At 29.1% G+C, this 15,400-nt stretch overlaps 2 protein-coding genes across 2 annotated transcripts; both read left to right on the top strand.

Moving 5' to 3' along the window:
* Positions 1 to 1,292: 1,292 nt before the first annotated feature.
* LOC114189144 (homeobox-leucine zipper protein HDG11-like) lies at positions 1,293 to 7,013 on the top strand. The gene is made up of 10 exons (XM_028077850.1): positions 1,293 to 1,442; positions 3,794 to 3,911; positions 4,035 to 4,226; positions 4,368 to 4,841; positions 4,944 to 5,045; positions 5,143 to 5,343; positions 5,548 to 5,728; positions 5,866 to 6,134; positions 6,228 to 6,317; positions 6,448 to 7,013. Exons 1-10 carry the CDS (start codon positions 1,324 to 1,326, stop codon positions 6,826 to 6,828), a joined length of 2,127 nt encoding a protein of 708 aa, XP_027933651.1. The 5' UTR covers positions 1,293 to 1,323; the 3' UTR covers positions 6,829 to 7,013.
* A 5,980-nt stretch (positions 7,014 to 12,993) lies between these two features.
* Positions 12,994 to 15,109, top strand: LOC114189022 (mucin-5AC). The gene is made up of 2 exons (XM_028077721.1): positions 12,994 to 13,906; positions 14,286 to 15,109. The coding sequence occupies exons 1-2, from the start codon at positions 12,994 to 12,996 to the stop codon at positions 15,002 to 15,004; spliced, it is 1,632 nt and encodes a 543-aa protein (XP_027933522.1). The 3' UTR covers positions 15,005 to 15,109.
* The last annotated feature ends 291 nt before the right edge of the window (positions 15,110 to 15,400 follow it).

Raw genomic sequence — 15,400 nt, 5'->3', positions numbered from 1 at the left:
AAAGAATTATACTTTTCTTTCTTTTATCCATCTCTCAATTTTTATTCAGCGGATCAATCAAATGTTTCTGACTTTAAATCATGTGACTTTGTTGATAAATTTACAACAGAAAAGAAAAACACAACCATCAACCACAGCTAGATAAATAAGCAATTTGATTTTCCATATGTTGTGTTTTAGGTGAGTTTTTCCTTAGGATGTTTTTGTTGATTGTTATGTTCATTTAACACTGAACATTGAGGTGTCCCTCTTTCTCAGAAACGTTTGAAGATTTGTGATGTTTAATGTTGATGGTTGAGGTGTCATAAAGATACGATTCTTATTTATTTCTCTCTTATTGCATGACTAGACATTGGTCTCTACTTTTTTCTTCTTTTTTTTCAAGATAATGAGGTTCAATTATACATCGTAAAAGCAAAAGAGAAATTGCAAGAATTTTCGTAAACAAATTAAAAGGGTGATTTTTAAAATTAAAATTAAATTAAATTAGTCATCCGCGTGGAGGGTCGTTTTTACATCATGCAACACCTTCCACTCATCACAATAAATAAAAGAAAACATTTATTACATAAACCAAATGGCATAAGTTATTTAATATTTTGCTTTTAAACTATTATACGTTTAACTTTTCATAATTGCTTATTTATGATATAATTGAGTGAAAAGAGAAGATAAAGAGAATACGCAACATTGACAACGGTACATTTTGTTGTTTAGTTAAAGAAAAAACGAAAAAATAGGAAAGAAATAAAAATATCCTTTAAAAATAAAAATTCAAAAAAAAAACATTTTATTCTCCATTTCAAATTCTAAACTTTCTATCTCGTATTTTTCTTTCCTTTGAACTGAATAGGAGATTATTTCAGTACCCATCTAAATATATTTTTTTAAAATACATATCTATCATACTTTTCATTATTGTGTTGGTTTCAGTAAATAACTTGTGCTTTATTTAACACATAATTAATTCATTTTATGGTTCTCAAATTATATTTCATTCAATTTTTATACGGAAGCCTAAATACACGCTTTTTACAATTTTTATTCCTACCTCGTCAACAATTAATAAAATTATATTACATGGAAAATATTAATATTTTTTTCTATTTATCTCAGACACAAGAATCCAAAAAAACATGTTGCGTAAAAAATAATCAAGTTTTTATTTTTGTTCTTGTCTTTTTTACTTTTGACTTTTAGTAGAGGACAAGTCATACATGCAAAGACATAGAGGGTGTGAATGAGTTAGGGCCATATATAAACAACCTAAAGGCTCATAAATCTGCCATAGTTGTAATTGCAGTTTCTTACTCTGCTTCAGAAATGGATTCTTCCATGGCAAGTGCTGGTGCTTCTGCTGATGAAGGTTCTCAAAACCATAACAATGGAAGGAAAACCTCGTACAAACGTCTTACTTCTTCTCAAACATCGAGACTTGAAAGGTAATTAAAATAACCCTTTAGGTTAAAATTATTTTCTTTCAATTTAATTAATTAATACTTTGATTTGCTTCGTTTTGAGGGAGCATTTTGCTTTTTCGGTGAAACAAATTAAAGAGTAAACACATAATTCCTCTCGATTTAATTCTGCATGTTCGTAAAACTCTTTTGTTTTTTTTTTTAAATCGAGCTCAATAGATCTCTCTCCACATTTAATTCCTCTTGATTTTGCTTTTCTCGGGTTCGTCAATTTTTTTTTTTTTGTGAATTTTGGTTTGATCTATTTGCCCAAGGGTTTCTGTATTAATTTTGGTTTAATGTGTTTTTTATTGTCTCTACATCACGATTAATGGTAGGTACCCATATTAATTTGTACCATGCCCTTTGCTTGTTTGGGTAAATGGTGTGGAAGGAAAATCCACTTTTGCGTTGGGTAGAATCGATTTTGATTAAGAGAAGTGGAAAATCTTTGGGAAAAAAATTGATTTTAGATCGGATTAACAAATTTTATTTTTTATCCTCCGATCTTTATAATTTGTAAATAATTTTCACACTTTTCAGTCTATAGCACACTTTTCAATACAAATACATGACCAATTTAAACATGCATAGCAAGTTTACTAAACCAACAAAGAAAAAGTATTCTTCTCTTTCAAAATATATGAAACCCTAAATCAAAACTAAACCTTTCAAAATAATTTTTATAAAACTCCAAAACATATGAATCCTTAATTGTTTTAAGGAATCACTTTTGGTGCTTGATTATATGATGAATGTCATAATCTTGCACATATTAGATTAAAATACTATTTCACATTTTATTAAACTAACCACAGTGAAATCGATAATGATAAATTATACTATACAATATATTAACCAATGAGTTTTTTTTTTTTTTTCAATCGGCATCTTTTTTTAATATTTTACTATTATTTTGTTAAATTGACTGATGCAGTAAATTTTTTCTATCTATACATGTAATTATAATTATTATATTTAATGAAGTGTATTATCTTTTTAAATGAATTGTTCTCCTCTTTACAAATCAAATTTAATTTGATAATAATAACTTCTTTTTTCCTTCTTACTCAAATTTTCACAGAGAGAAAATAACAAGTTATTTGAATTGAAGAAGTAACATGTTTTGAAATTATTAAAGGCTCTGATTAATTTCTTTTTTATGATTGAACGACAAGACAAAATGTATATTAACATAATCCGGATATATGATACTTTCTATCTTGTGTCTAGCTGAATAGAAATATTACTACTAAATTTTTTATTATTATTATTATTATTTAATATGTATAACCAATTATTTCTGAAGTATAATCATTATACATGTGATGTATCATTTATCTTTTATATCAAAGACATGCGTAATCAGTTATATATATAACTCATAATTAATAATAACATAATTGATTATGTTTTTATAATAATTGATAATTTTTCTGCTCATTTTTTATCATTTCATTCAAAATTGATTTAAGGAGATTTTTTTAATCAACAAGAAAAAAATATAAAACTATTTAATAAAACACATGAAGTACACACTAATCCATATACAAAAGTTTATTATGTACAAATATAAAGCATAAAATACTGTGTTCAAGTCCACTATACAACCACATACAAATCAAAACCCTCCATGCAGCATGTACCTCATTATCATGTATCCAAACCAAGTTAGTTCATGTTAATTTGGTTTGAATCAACTACCTAATAAACTTAAAATAGCCAACTTAATATGTTTTAATTAATTCAGAGGCATATATCTTTTGAATTAAACTGTTACAATACTAATGGTAACTACAAATCTATATAAATTATTATATAGTTGATACTGGTTGTTGAACTGATTTAAGGTCAAGGATCTATAAAAGTCTCAGCACATGTTTTTTTTGGTAATGCATTTCTTAATTATTTATGTTTTCTTCTGATACTCTCCCTATTAGTGGATTAGTGAACACCCTTGCAAGAGAAAACTACATTATATACTACCAGAAGATCATTAAATATTAAGAAATTATTGTCTAAATTAGCCACTAATTTAGAATTAGAGATTAATTTAAAATCAATAACAATAAATAATTAAAATTTTAATAGTTAATATTGTAAACTATTTTAAATTTAAATTTATAAACTAATTATAATCTTTTATTTATAATAGTGAAAACTATTTTAGATGATAATAATTTTTAGTTCATAAAATGATAATTAATTTAATTAATATAATTTTTAATTATTATTATTTAATGATTTTTTTATAGTGATATTTCTTGTATAATGTTTTTTTTCATAGGTTTCTAAGAAAGAACTAACAATTGGGGTTTATTTTTGTTTATTAAAAGGTTCATCAAGGATTGCCCACACCCTGATGAGGCGCAACGACGTCAATTGGCTATTGAGATTGGACTTGAGCCAAGGCAAATAAAGTTCTGGTTTCAGAATAAGAGGACCCAAATCAAGGTATTTATTTAGAAACTATTTAACATTTTGGAGGAAGTGTTGTATAAAACTATGAAGAGAAGAGAGAGAAATATTGTGTTCAAATATATAACTCACCATTTTTTTTTGCATGTTGGCTAAAAGAATCAACACGAGAGAGCAGATAACACTGCTCTTCGAGTTGAGAATGATAGGATACACACAGAAAATGTTACCATGCAAGAGGCTTTGAAGAGTATGCTTTGTCCATCTTGTGGAGGACCACCGTGTCTTGAAGGAGATCGTGAACATGCTATCCATAATATGAAACTTGAAAATATGCACCTAAAGGAAGAGGTGAGTGAACTCGTTAATTGATTATATATATATATATATATATATATATATATATATATATATATATATATATATATATATATATATGTTTATATTTGCTTTTTAAGTTATAATTGACATATATATTCAATTGGTTTTCAGCATGAGAAGGTGTCTCGTCTTCTTTCGAGGTACTTGGAGAGCCAGATGTTACCACCTGATCAGTTCCAACAGGGTTTTTTTCCCATCATAGGATCAAGTTCAAATGCTGTAGCACATGGAAATCCACTGAACCAATCGATTGGTGGAAGTTCAAGTCATGATCCAAATCTTGCTTTGCATATGATGGATGCTGGCCATAACTTATTTGCAAGTGAAAGCATAGAAAAAAACCTTATGAATAAGGTTGCTGCTTCCGCCATGGATGAGTTAGTTAGGCTTCTTCGGATTAATGAGCCCTTTTGGATTAAGTCTTCATCTCAAGATGGCAAGCTCTGTCTGCTGCTTGAAAACTATCAAAAAATGTTCCCAAAGACCAAACATTTCAAAGGGCCAAACGTGCGTATTGAAGCAACAAAAGAATCAGGAATAGTCAACATTAATACCCTTCAGCTTGTTGACATGTTTCTAGATTCGGTGAGCATATTCTGTTCACTAGTTTTCTCTTAGTTTTTATTTAATATTGCAATACTGCTATCGATGTATAAGAGCATGATCATCGATTTCATATGTTTTCAGAACAAATGGGTGAATCTGTTCCCAACAATTGTCTCAAAAGCAGAAACAGTGAAAGTAATTGAAAGAGGTTTGCCAGGAAACCGAAGTGGAGCCTTGCAGCTGGTATATATTTTCATGCAAACCTTGTTTTTGTAATTTTATTTATTTATTTATTTTTTGTAACTAAGTTTTTAATTTGTTGACAATACTTTTATGACAGATGTTCGAGCAAATGCATGTTCTTTCACCCTTTGTGCAACCTCGTGAATTTCAAATCCTTCGTTTCTGTCAACAAATTGAAGAGGGCCTGGTGATAGCAGATGTATCATTTGATTCCTTCCAGCAAAAACCCTCTTTTTTTCAGTCTTGGAAACATCCCTCTGGATGCTTGATCCAGGAACTGCCTAATGGGTGCTCCATGGTTAGTAATTTACATATTACTGAAGTATATACACTTGATGCTAAAACAAATAAAACTTTTTGAGCTTATATTCAGATTTAGAAACTGTGCATCGGTATCTTTATTTTGGGATTCATTCACTGATAACTTCATATCATAAAATAATGTAATGGCAATAGTATTGAAGTATATCACTGAATCATATATTGTTACGTTCTATGTTAGATTACTTGGGTTGAGCATGTGGAGGTGGATGATAAAATCCAAACACATCCACTGTACAAAGATATTATTGCTAAGGGCACTGCATACGGAGCTGAAAGGTGGATTATGGAACTTCAAAGAATCTGCGAGAGATTTGCTGCCTTTTATGTTGAAAAGATACCTGATCATGACTCTGCAGGAGGTCACACTTTCTCATATTTGACTCAAAACCCTTACACTTTGTGATTATACGTATATCTATATATATGTATGTTTTATGATCGATGATTATGTTCTTATAGCTAACTCAAAATGTGTATGACCTTATCCATTGTTCAGTGATCAATTCTCTTGAGGGGAGGCGAAGTATAATGAATTTTTCTCATCGTATGCTGAAAATCTTCTGTGATAGTATAACCATGGCAGATGGGTTGGACTTTCCACTATGTGATCTGATGAACACTAGTGGGGTGAGGGTCTCTATTCGCGAAAGCAAAATCATTGGACAGCCAAGTGGCATGATTGTTGCAGCTGCTACCTCCATTTGGCTTCCTCTCCATTATATGAAACTCTTTGACTTCTTCTTAGACGATAAAAACCGTGCTCAGGTTCACAATAATCTACCTATACACCAATTATTTTTATTAATCTTGCTTTGCAGAATGATTAATGTTTACGTGTTCTTTTTCTTGTATTCTCAGTGGGATGTTCTTACCTGTGGAAATCAGGCACACAAGGTTGCAAACATCTCAAATGGAATTCACCCTGGGAACTGTGTGTCGATAATTCGGGTAATTAATTCCAATCTTTCTTTTTGCACAGTTACATTAAGCAAACACTTTCATAACATAAGGCATTCTTTGTGAAATTACATGGTTAAGGTAAGAACAAGTTTGAATGACTTAAACTTTTCATGTGTAGCCATTCATCCCTAGCGAGAACAATGCACTGATTCTTCAAGAGAGTTTCACAAGCCCGATGGGATCGTATGTTATATATGCTCCAACGGATGTAGCAACCATGACTGCGGCGATAATGGGAGAAAACTCTTCGATGTTACCAGTTCTTCCATCAGGTTTTGTGATCTGTCCAGATGGTGAACCAAATGGAGGTATGGGAGTATTCGATGGTTCAGATAGTGAAAGAATGGGAGGGTCATTGCTCACTGTGGCATTTCAAATACTAGCTAGTGCTGATGGACGCAATATGCCAAATAGAAAAGCTGGAGCAGCTGTCAACTCTCTTTTAACCTCAACTATTCTCAGAGTTAAGGATGCTCTCAACTGCAACAACTTGGACTGATCTTTTGGTTATGGAGTCTTTCTCTACATTACATTGCTCCAGGACAAAACATTGCCTTGTTAAATTTCCTTTGCGTTTCATCACAGACCAGTTTGCTTCACATTTTCACCTTGTTTTTCAACTTCTGCTTCAACTTTACAATGTCTTTGGTGCATTGCTTGACATTTTAGATTAATTAAATAACAATGCTGCTTTATTCCATTTTCCGCCTCTGTTTATGTGTGGTTTGTAATAAATTTTATCCTTCTGGTGCAAATTGTTCTTTCAAGATAAGCTTATCATTTTCTTCTGATAAGCAAAAAAAATTGTTGAAAAGAAAGTCCAAAGGGTTCATGAATATCTTTTCTTCTTATATTTATAGTCTGAATCCTTCCAAACAACCGTCTTATTCAGACCCATTGCAACTTTCTTCTCTACAATTCTTGTTTATTTCATATGCTCCAAATACACTATTACAGAAAGAAATAAACCGTAACTCTTCTGCACATGGAACAAGGTTCTTCTTCGAACACTTTTTACTTAGCTTTTTATGTGTGTAATGGGTTTTGACCTAGTCCTTCTGACTTTCTTTGTTTCTATTTTCTCTGTCTTTTATTTCATTTTTATGTTTTTCCTCGTTATATAGATTAAACAAAATTCAAAGAATAACACATTCTTTCGTTTTTCTAAAAAAACTGTGAAGGGGTTCGTGTATACCAATTTTACGGTTAGACTAATATTTTGATATTGTGGAACCGATGAACTCAGAAAGATCGTAACACTTTTATTTTTAACAATATCTCGATTAATTTGTAACAGAGAAATCATATCAATTAATACTTTTATGAAAATATATATTATAATTCAAATAAAATATCACAAATAAAGAATAACAGTTCAGTTATAAATTTTTATATATATTTTTAATATATATATATATATATATATATATATATATATATATATATATAACATTGTTTTAAAATATGTGAAGAAGTATAATTTATCTTGTTTTCAGTTTCATGAATAGTTTCTCTCTTATTACTTTTAAACAATAAACAATGAATCTATCCTTTTATTTTTCATCAATATTTCTATTTTTTTTAAATAATATTAAAATATTATTTATCATAATATAATAAAAAGTTGAGAGACATAATTATTAAAAAATAAATATATTATACTCAAGTCATAATTAAAAATCAGTTACGAAAATAACAAATTATACATTATTTTCTCTTCTTTAAAATGAATATAAAAAAGTTCATGAGATGAAAAATGATGTTAATTATTAAACTAATTAATTAATATTTCACTATCAAGTGGGAGAAAGGATATTTATTTTTTTTATGTCTAACTTCATTCTTTCTTCAAGAACAAAATGGAACAAGAAGGAAACGTATGAAATTGAAATATGAGTACAATTTATGAAAAACTAAAAGACAATAAAAAAGAAAATAAAAAATATCTTAAAAAATATTTAGTTTAATTACTTTTTTAGTCACCTTTTTCATTCAATTTATTAAAGCAAATTAAGGATTTTTCATCAAAATTAAAATTATTAATAAAAATGCTTCATTGATATAGTTAACATATTCCCGGTATCAATTTTAATGATAATGATAAATCATTGATCTGTTTCAAAAAATTTAACAAAAATAATCTATATAATTTTTTTTGAAAATCAAAATTTTATTGTGACTAAAAAAAACTAAAAGACCAGCACTTTTAGCCAAAAACCAAAATCAAAAAGTAATTAAACCTACATATTTTTATTTTTTATTATATTTAATTTTATGTTGTATTATCTATTAACATTAAAAGTTGTGTTTTATAAAAGAAATTAAAAAACATAATTTAATTTTCATCAATTTTTAAAATATACTACCTATAATTTTTAAAAAATTTTAAAAATTTTCAAATATATATATATATATATATATATATATAAGATATATAAATAAATAAAGATATATAAATAAATAAATAAAAATCCTACGGAGTTATTATTTTAATATATGACCTATTTTCTATTTTCTTAAAAATGGTATAATCTATTTAAAAGAATGACAAGCCAAAAATCATATATATATATATATATATATATATATATATATATATATATATATATATATATATATATATATATATATATATGAAGATAAAGTTTATACAAAATAAAAAAAATGTATAATGCACTTATTTATAGTCTTCTTTTAAAAGATTTTTTTTAATTTTTTTTCATTAATATAATTGCAGGAAAGAATATGGTCAATACTAACATGCATTTGCTTTTCTGCACACACAAAAAAAAATGTTGACTTAAGATATAGGCAAACGGAATGAGAAATTACTTCAAATGAAAGCAGAAGTTGAACCTAGTCACGTATTCAAAACACATAAATTATCAGTTTGTGGATAACCAAAATAATGTAATTGTTTTTCATTTCAATTATTATAATCTATTTCCTTTAGTTCGTTATGAAAAGAGATATGTTTTTTTAATAATATAATGCATACCTGTAAAGTTTGAATTTGAGAACTTTGTTAGCAATTAATAATAATGTATAAATAACATTTTAAAATCAGTTCTTGAAGAGTTTTAATAAATGTTTCTAAATAAAATATAGGTCAATGTTATTCAACTGTCTAATGTTTGGACGTTAGACTAATCAGTTTCTCGAGATTTGCATCAATCTTATCTTAAAAAACATTTCAAAAAATATTGGTGATAACTGGTGAAGGTAGGTATTCTATTTATCATATAAAACTCAGGTTTGATTTAGTTAACATTTGTGAGAGAAAATTGAGTGCCTAGAATTTCTACAACCGTCACAAATTGTCATTTGTCATAAAAAAATATTTAAAAATCTATTTTAGAATTCACACATATATAATTCAATCAAGGATTCACCAAATAATTTAGTTATTGCTTTAATTTTTAAATAAAGATTAGTCTAAGTTAATGTACTCTTTTAATTTTTTTTATAAGATAAGTTTTGTATTATTTCTATTTAATCATATTAAATATTAAACATTTTATTAATTTATTTAGTGATTTTTTATTTAGAATGTTTGTAAAACATTGATAATGATATTCTAAAACTTGTATAACATTTTTTTTATGAGTAAATGGCAAATTTTTTCTCCACCTTAACCATTTAATAGTAAAATTGAACATTTATATAAAATAAATTAAGTGAGTAAAATTCATATTATTTTTTTGAAATATAATTAAATGTGATGAATAAACATGTATATTTAGATATATAAATGAATAGGCTTGGTATTTATTCAGACTAAATATACATTTTAACTTGGACAGAAATATTTTTCAGCAAAAGGAAAATCATATATATATATATATATATATATATATATATATATATATATATATATATATATATATTTGAGATTTTGACTACCAAAATAATTGGTCACTTATATTAACTAGCAAGGTTTTGACTACCAAAATAATTAGTCTATAAATTGGTCTCTAATGTATTTTTGATTACTAAAATTGGTCAGTATTTAAGAGTTTTCCTACCGTGGTACTTTTATTATGACAATAATTTGTATTTTTTATGTTGATAACTTTAGTACATGTATATTTATTATGACAGCAATTTGGATTAACACAATAACAATCATATATTTATTATCTTTTTAAGAATTATTGTACCCATTTTTTCAATATTCATATATCACAAATTTATCATGTATAGTATCCTATTATTTTCAAAATAAACGTATCGATGTATCGGATACGTATCGTATCCGTGCATCATTAGAGTAGGTACTAAATTTGAACGTAAAATTCAAATTTGTTTATGTTTCAAATTTTGATATATTTTGATTTTTGAATTTTTAAAATAAATAAATCATTAAAAGAAAATATCTTATTAACAATCAATTTTATATATCAATTTATAAAATAAAATATTATAATTAGTCGTTAAATTGGTCACTAATTAATTAAAAACTAATCTAGAAATCAATTTTTTTGATAGTAAAAACTTTGGTAACTAATATTTAGTGATCAATTTCCTTTCATAGTTAAAACTTTGGTAACTAAATTTTATAAACCAATTTATATACCAATTATAATTTTTTATTATTATTAGTGACTATTTTAATTATCAATTTTTATTTTTTAAATTGATATATAAATTGATCATTATAGTAACTAATAATATTTCATCATTAAAGTTGATTTTTAATTTATTGTAAAACTTGTTAGTGAAAGATTAGCTACTGGATTGAACCAGATTAGGCCCAACGTCGATTGGATTTATAGCACTCTTACTGATTATAAAGGTAAAGGCTGGACGTGGTCAAGGAACTGATTTCTTAGTCTTAGACCTATTAGACTAAGACTAAAGGAGTTGTGTGGTGTTAGACGAAAAACATACCATACAGAAACAACCTTTTACCTATCTAGATTGGTTCCTACCCAACTTGCTCTCAATCATTTTTAACAATAATTTTCGTCTAATGTCATAGTCATATAGGTTGTATGTATAATATCTCATTAAAGTGTCTAAATAAATACTAGTCCGATTATATATTTCTATATTTCCCTTTCGCTTTCATGTTTTCCTTTTTATCTACGTCATAAGTGATTAACTGGAATTAATTAAAGTCATTCTTTAAAAATTAACCTTAAATACATAAATTAATAAATAAATTATATTAACTATAAATAAATAATTGATAAAATTATAATAGACTAATTAATATAAATAGTCTCACCCTCCGACAGCTCCAAATACATGAAAAGCAAAGTAAAATAAATGTAAAAAAGTAATTTTCATTCGAATTATAAAATACAAGTGCGATTTTAGATTTCACAATGAAAAAATTGAATATATAGTAAAGAAAACCTATAAATACATGGTATACATTTTGATTTATGATAACAACTCCGAGGTTGGGTAACTATGCATTTAAGACATATATAACAATATAATTTTTCTAACAATAAAACAAACATAATTTAAAAATTATTTAAGATTAGTTGTTTAATTAAATTTTGAGTATTGAGATTATTGAAGATAAAGATAACAATGCAGGTTGACCTTTTTGTTTTGTTTTTTGGATTGTCCTTTATTTAGCCTGCAAAGAACATACTAGGTTGATTAATCCAGCATACGAATTGCGGACTAATTTTGTTAGCTCGTGCTCATAATGATTTGCCCACATAAACAAAATACTGAGAAAAAAAATTATACAAACATTATTACAATAATCTTGTTTTAGTGTTTAACATTTTTCTTGCATTCATCTACCACTAATAATAAAATTGAAATAAATTAAGTAAATAAAAGATTAAGATTCACATCAAATAAAATGTCAAAATTAAATCTTTCATGGACAAAGAAACATGAAATTAAATTATAGCTTAAGTTAGAAAAGAAAAATATAGTAATTAATCAATATTAAATGGGAGCAAGAGAATTGACTTAAAAATTCAAAAACATTGAGTGCATGTATAACAAAATAAAATGAATGAACTTTGTTTAATTTAGAAATCAAAATATTATAAAAATAATTTGAGTAAAAAGGTTTTTTGACACTGTTTAATAATTGTTTGACAATTTTTAGAAGAATAAAATAGTTTTAACAAAAAGTTAGTGTGATCAAATAACAAAAGTTAAGGGAGACAAACTCAAATAGATTAGTATTGTCTCGCTTTCACACCCTAAATTGAAGTTAGTGTGACCAAATAAACAATTGGATGGATGTAAAATTCGCATTGAAGTCATATAGAATTATGATTTGATGTATTCAAACTCCTCACACAGTGATGGAAAGTGGTGACCAAAAGAAAGTTAAAGGAAAGTTTGAAAACAAAACAACAAAGCATCCCATATTTTTAGGTGCAACATTAATGGATTCCTTTACGTCATACTAAAGAGATGTCATACTCACTTTTAAAGCCATTCCAAATGTATGTATCATCATGTACAGAACAAAAAGTAATTCCAACTATTTTAATACTTTGTTCTGATAAGAAAATTTTGAGAACAAAATCCGAAACTCGTGGATTTCTAGTCATGTGTACAGCTCTTCAACTCATTAATTTATAGATTTTTGGTGTCTATAAGAGGCAATGCTGATAACATGATATTCTCACACAAACTGAAGAGCTAATAGCTACTTGATCTAAGAATAACAACCTTGAATATGGCTGAAACAATTGTTAAGGTTTTGGTGGGTATCATAGTGGTGGTAGTGGCAGGTGCAGGGGCTACTCCCCCTGGAATTGCCAATAATCCTAGCCATGCCAGCTGCAATATAAAGAAGTACAAGCATTGCTATAATTTAGTGCATGTATGCCCTAAGTTTTGCCCTGATCAGTGTACAGTGGAGTGTGCTTCTTGCAAACCCATTTGTGTTGGGACTGCCAACCCTCCACCTTCATCTCCTTCTACACCACAGAATCCACCACCCTCAACACCTTCTACACCACAAAATCCACCACCTTCATCTCCTTCTACACCACAGAATCCACCACCCTCAACTCCTTCTCCACCACAGAATCCACCACCCTCATCACCTTCTACACCACAAAATCCACCACCCTCAACTCCTTCTACACCACAAAATCCACCACCTTCTACACAAGACAATCCACCACCCTCAACTCCAACAACTCCTTCTACACCAAAGAATCCACCACCCTCTCCTTCTACACCAGAAAACCCACCACCCTCAACTCCTTCTACACCAAAAAATCCACCACCCTCGACTCCTTCTACACCACAGAATCCACCACCCTCATCTCCAACTACCCCTTCTACGCCTCAGAATTCACCACCTTCATCTCCAACTCCTCCTACCCCTTCTCCACCTGAGAACCCACCACCTTCATCTTCAACTCCTACTCCTGCAAATCCCCCACCATCATCATCAACGCCTTCTCCAACAACTCCATCACCATCAACACCTCCCAGTACTAATCCTCCTCCCACGTTGCCAAGAACAGCAACATGCAGGAACAAAAACTACTCTAAGTGTTACAACATGGAACATGTTTGTCCCAACGCCTGCCCCCGTGGCTGTGAGGTTGATTGCGTCACTTGCAAACCAGTTTGCAGTAAGTCTTTTAGTAATACATAACTCTCGATTCTAAAATAAATATCATAATCATACACCTCTTAGTAGTGATTTGTCCCCTTGAAAACAAAAATGGGAGGGGGGGAAAAGGACAACCTTCAATAACAAAAAAATTTATAATAACCATTTAAACCTTAGAGAAAAGTGATTTGGTGAAGAAACAAATTTAAGACAGAACAATGGTTAAAATATGTAAAATATTCAAGATTTAGCAGAGTCAAACCTAATTTATTTTTTTGATATTACACTCACTCGATTACATCTATTTAAATTTGAATCTTTCATATTTGACAACAATGATAACAACAGTGATGAGTTATTAAAAGCTTATTACTAATATTGTGTTGAATGAGTGGCAGAGTGTGACAGACCAGGAGCTGTTTGCCAAGATCCTCGATTCGTTGGTGGCGATGGAATCACTTTCTACTTCCATGGCAAGAAAGACAGAAACTTCTGCCTCGTATCCGATCCCAACCTCCACATAAACGGCCACTTCATAGGCAGAAGAAACAACAACATGAAGAGAGACTTCACTTGGGTCCAATCCATAGCTATTCTCTTTCACAATCACCAACTCTTTGTTGGGGCCCTCAAAACAGCCACATGGGAAGACCACATAGACCGTCTTCAACTCATCTTAGATGGTCAACCCATCACCCTACACCAATCAGAAGGTGCCACGTGGACATCCTCTACTGTTCCTAAAGTCTCCATTGTTAGGACCACTTCTACAAACACTGTCCTTGTGGAAGTTGAAGGGAGATTAAGGGTCACAGCCAAGGTTGTCCCCATAACAGAAGAAGACTCTAGAATCCACAACTATGGAATTACCAAAGAGGATTGTTTTGCCCACCTTGATCTTGGTTTTAAGTTCTTCACTCTGAGCAATGAAGTGAGTGGTGTGTTGGGGCAAACGTACAAAGCTAATTATGTGAGCCGCGTGGATGTTGCGGCAAACATGCCTGTCATGGGAGGTGGGAAAGAGTTTGAAACCACCACCTTGTTCTCCCCAGACTGTTCAGTGTCTCGATTCATTGGTAAAAATGAATTGACTGAAGGAGATAGCTTCATTATTTGAACAGGGACAAGTGCATCGATCATGGGATAACTTTAATCAGAGTTTTTGTTTTCCTTTATATCGTGAATTATTACCAAAACATGAAATAACTTTGATGATGGTGTAACCGTCTCCAATTATGTATTCACCATTGAATTGCCTGAAAGTAACATATATTATATATTCATATCTATCTATCTATATATTTGGATATTTTTGGACTGAAGACCTCTTTAAGTTGAATCATGGTTAACTTGAGAGAAGTTTACAAAACAGAACAACCAAATGTGATGAACAATCTAATTTAAAAAAATAAAGCAATCATTTAACAGTTTGTTTGTATCACAAACTTCCCATTGATCAGAAGGTTACCAGAGGCCGACAAATAACAGAACACATGAAAAATGTATAAAAACA

The sequence above is a fragment of the Vigna unguiculata genome, chromosome 6 (genome assembly GCF_004118075.2).
Source record: "Vigna unguiculata cultivar IT97K-499-35 chromosome 6, ASM411807v1, whole genome shotgun sequence".
In the NCBI taxonomy this organism is placed as follows: Eukaryota; Viridiplantae; Streptophyta; class Magnoliopsida; order Fabales; family Fabaceae; genus Vigna; species Vigna unguiculata.
The sequence above is the reverse complement of the archived record's forward strand: the minus strand, read 5'-3'. Positions and strand labels throughout refer to the sequence as shown.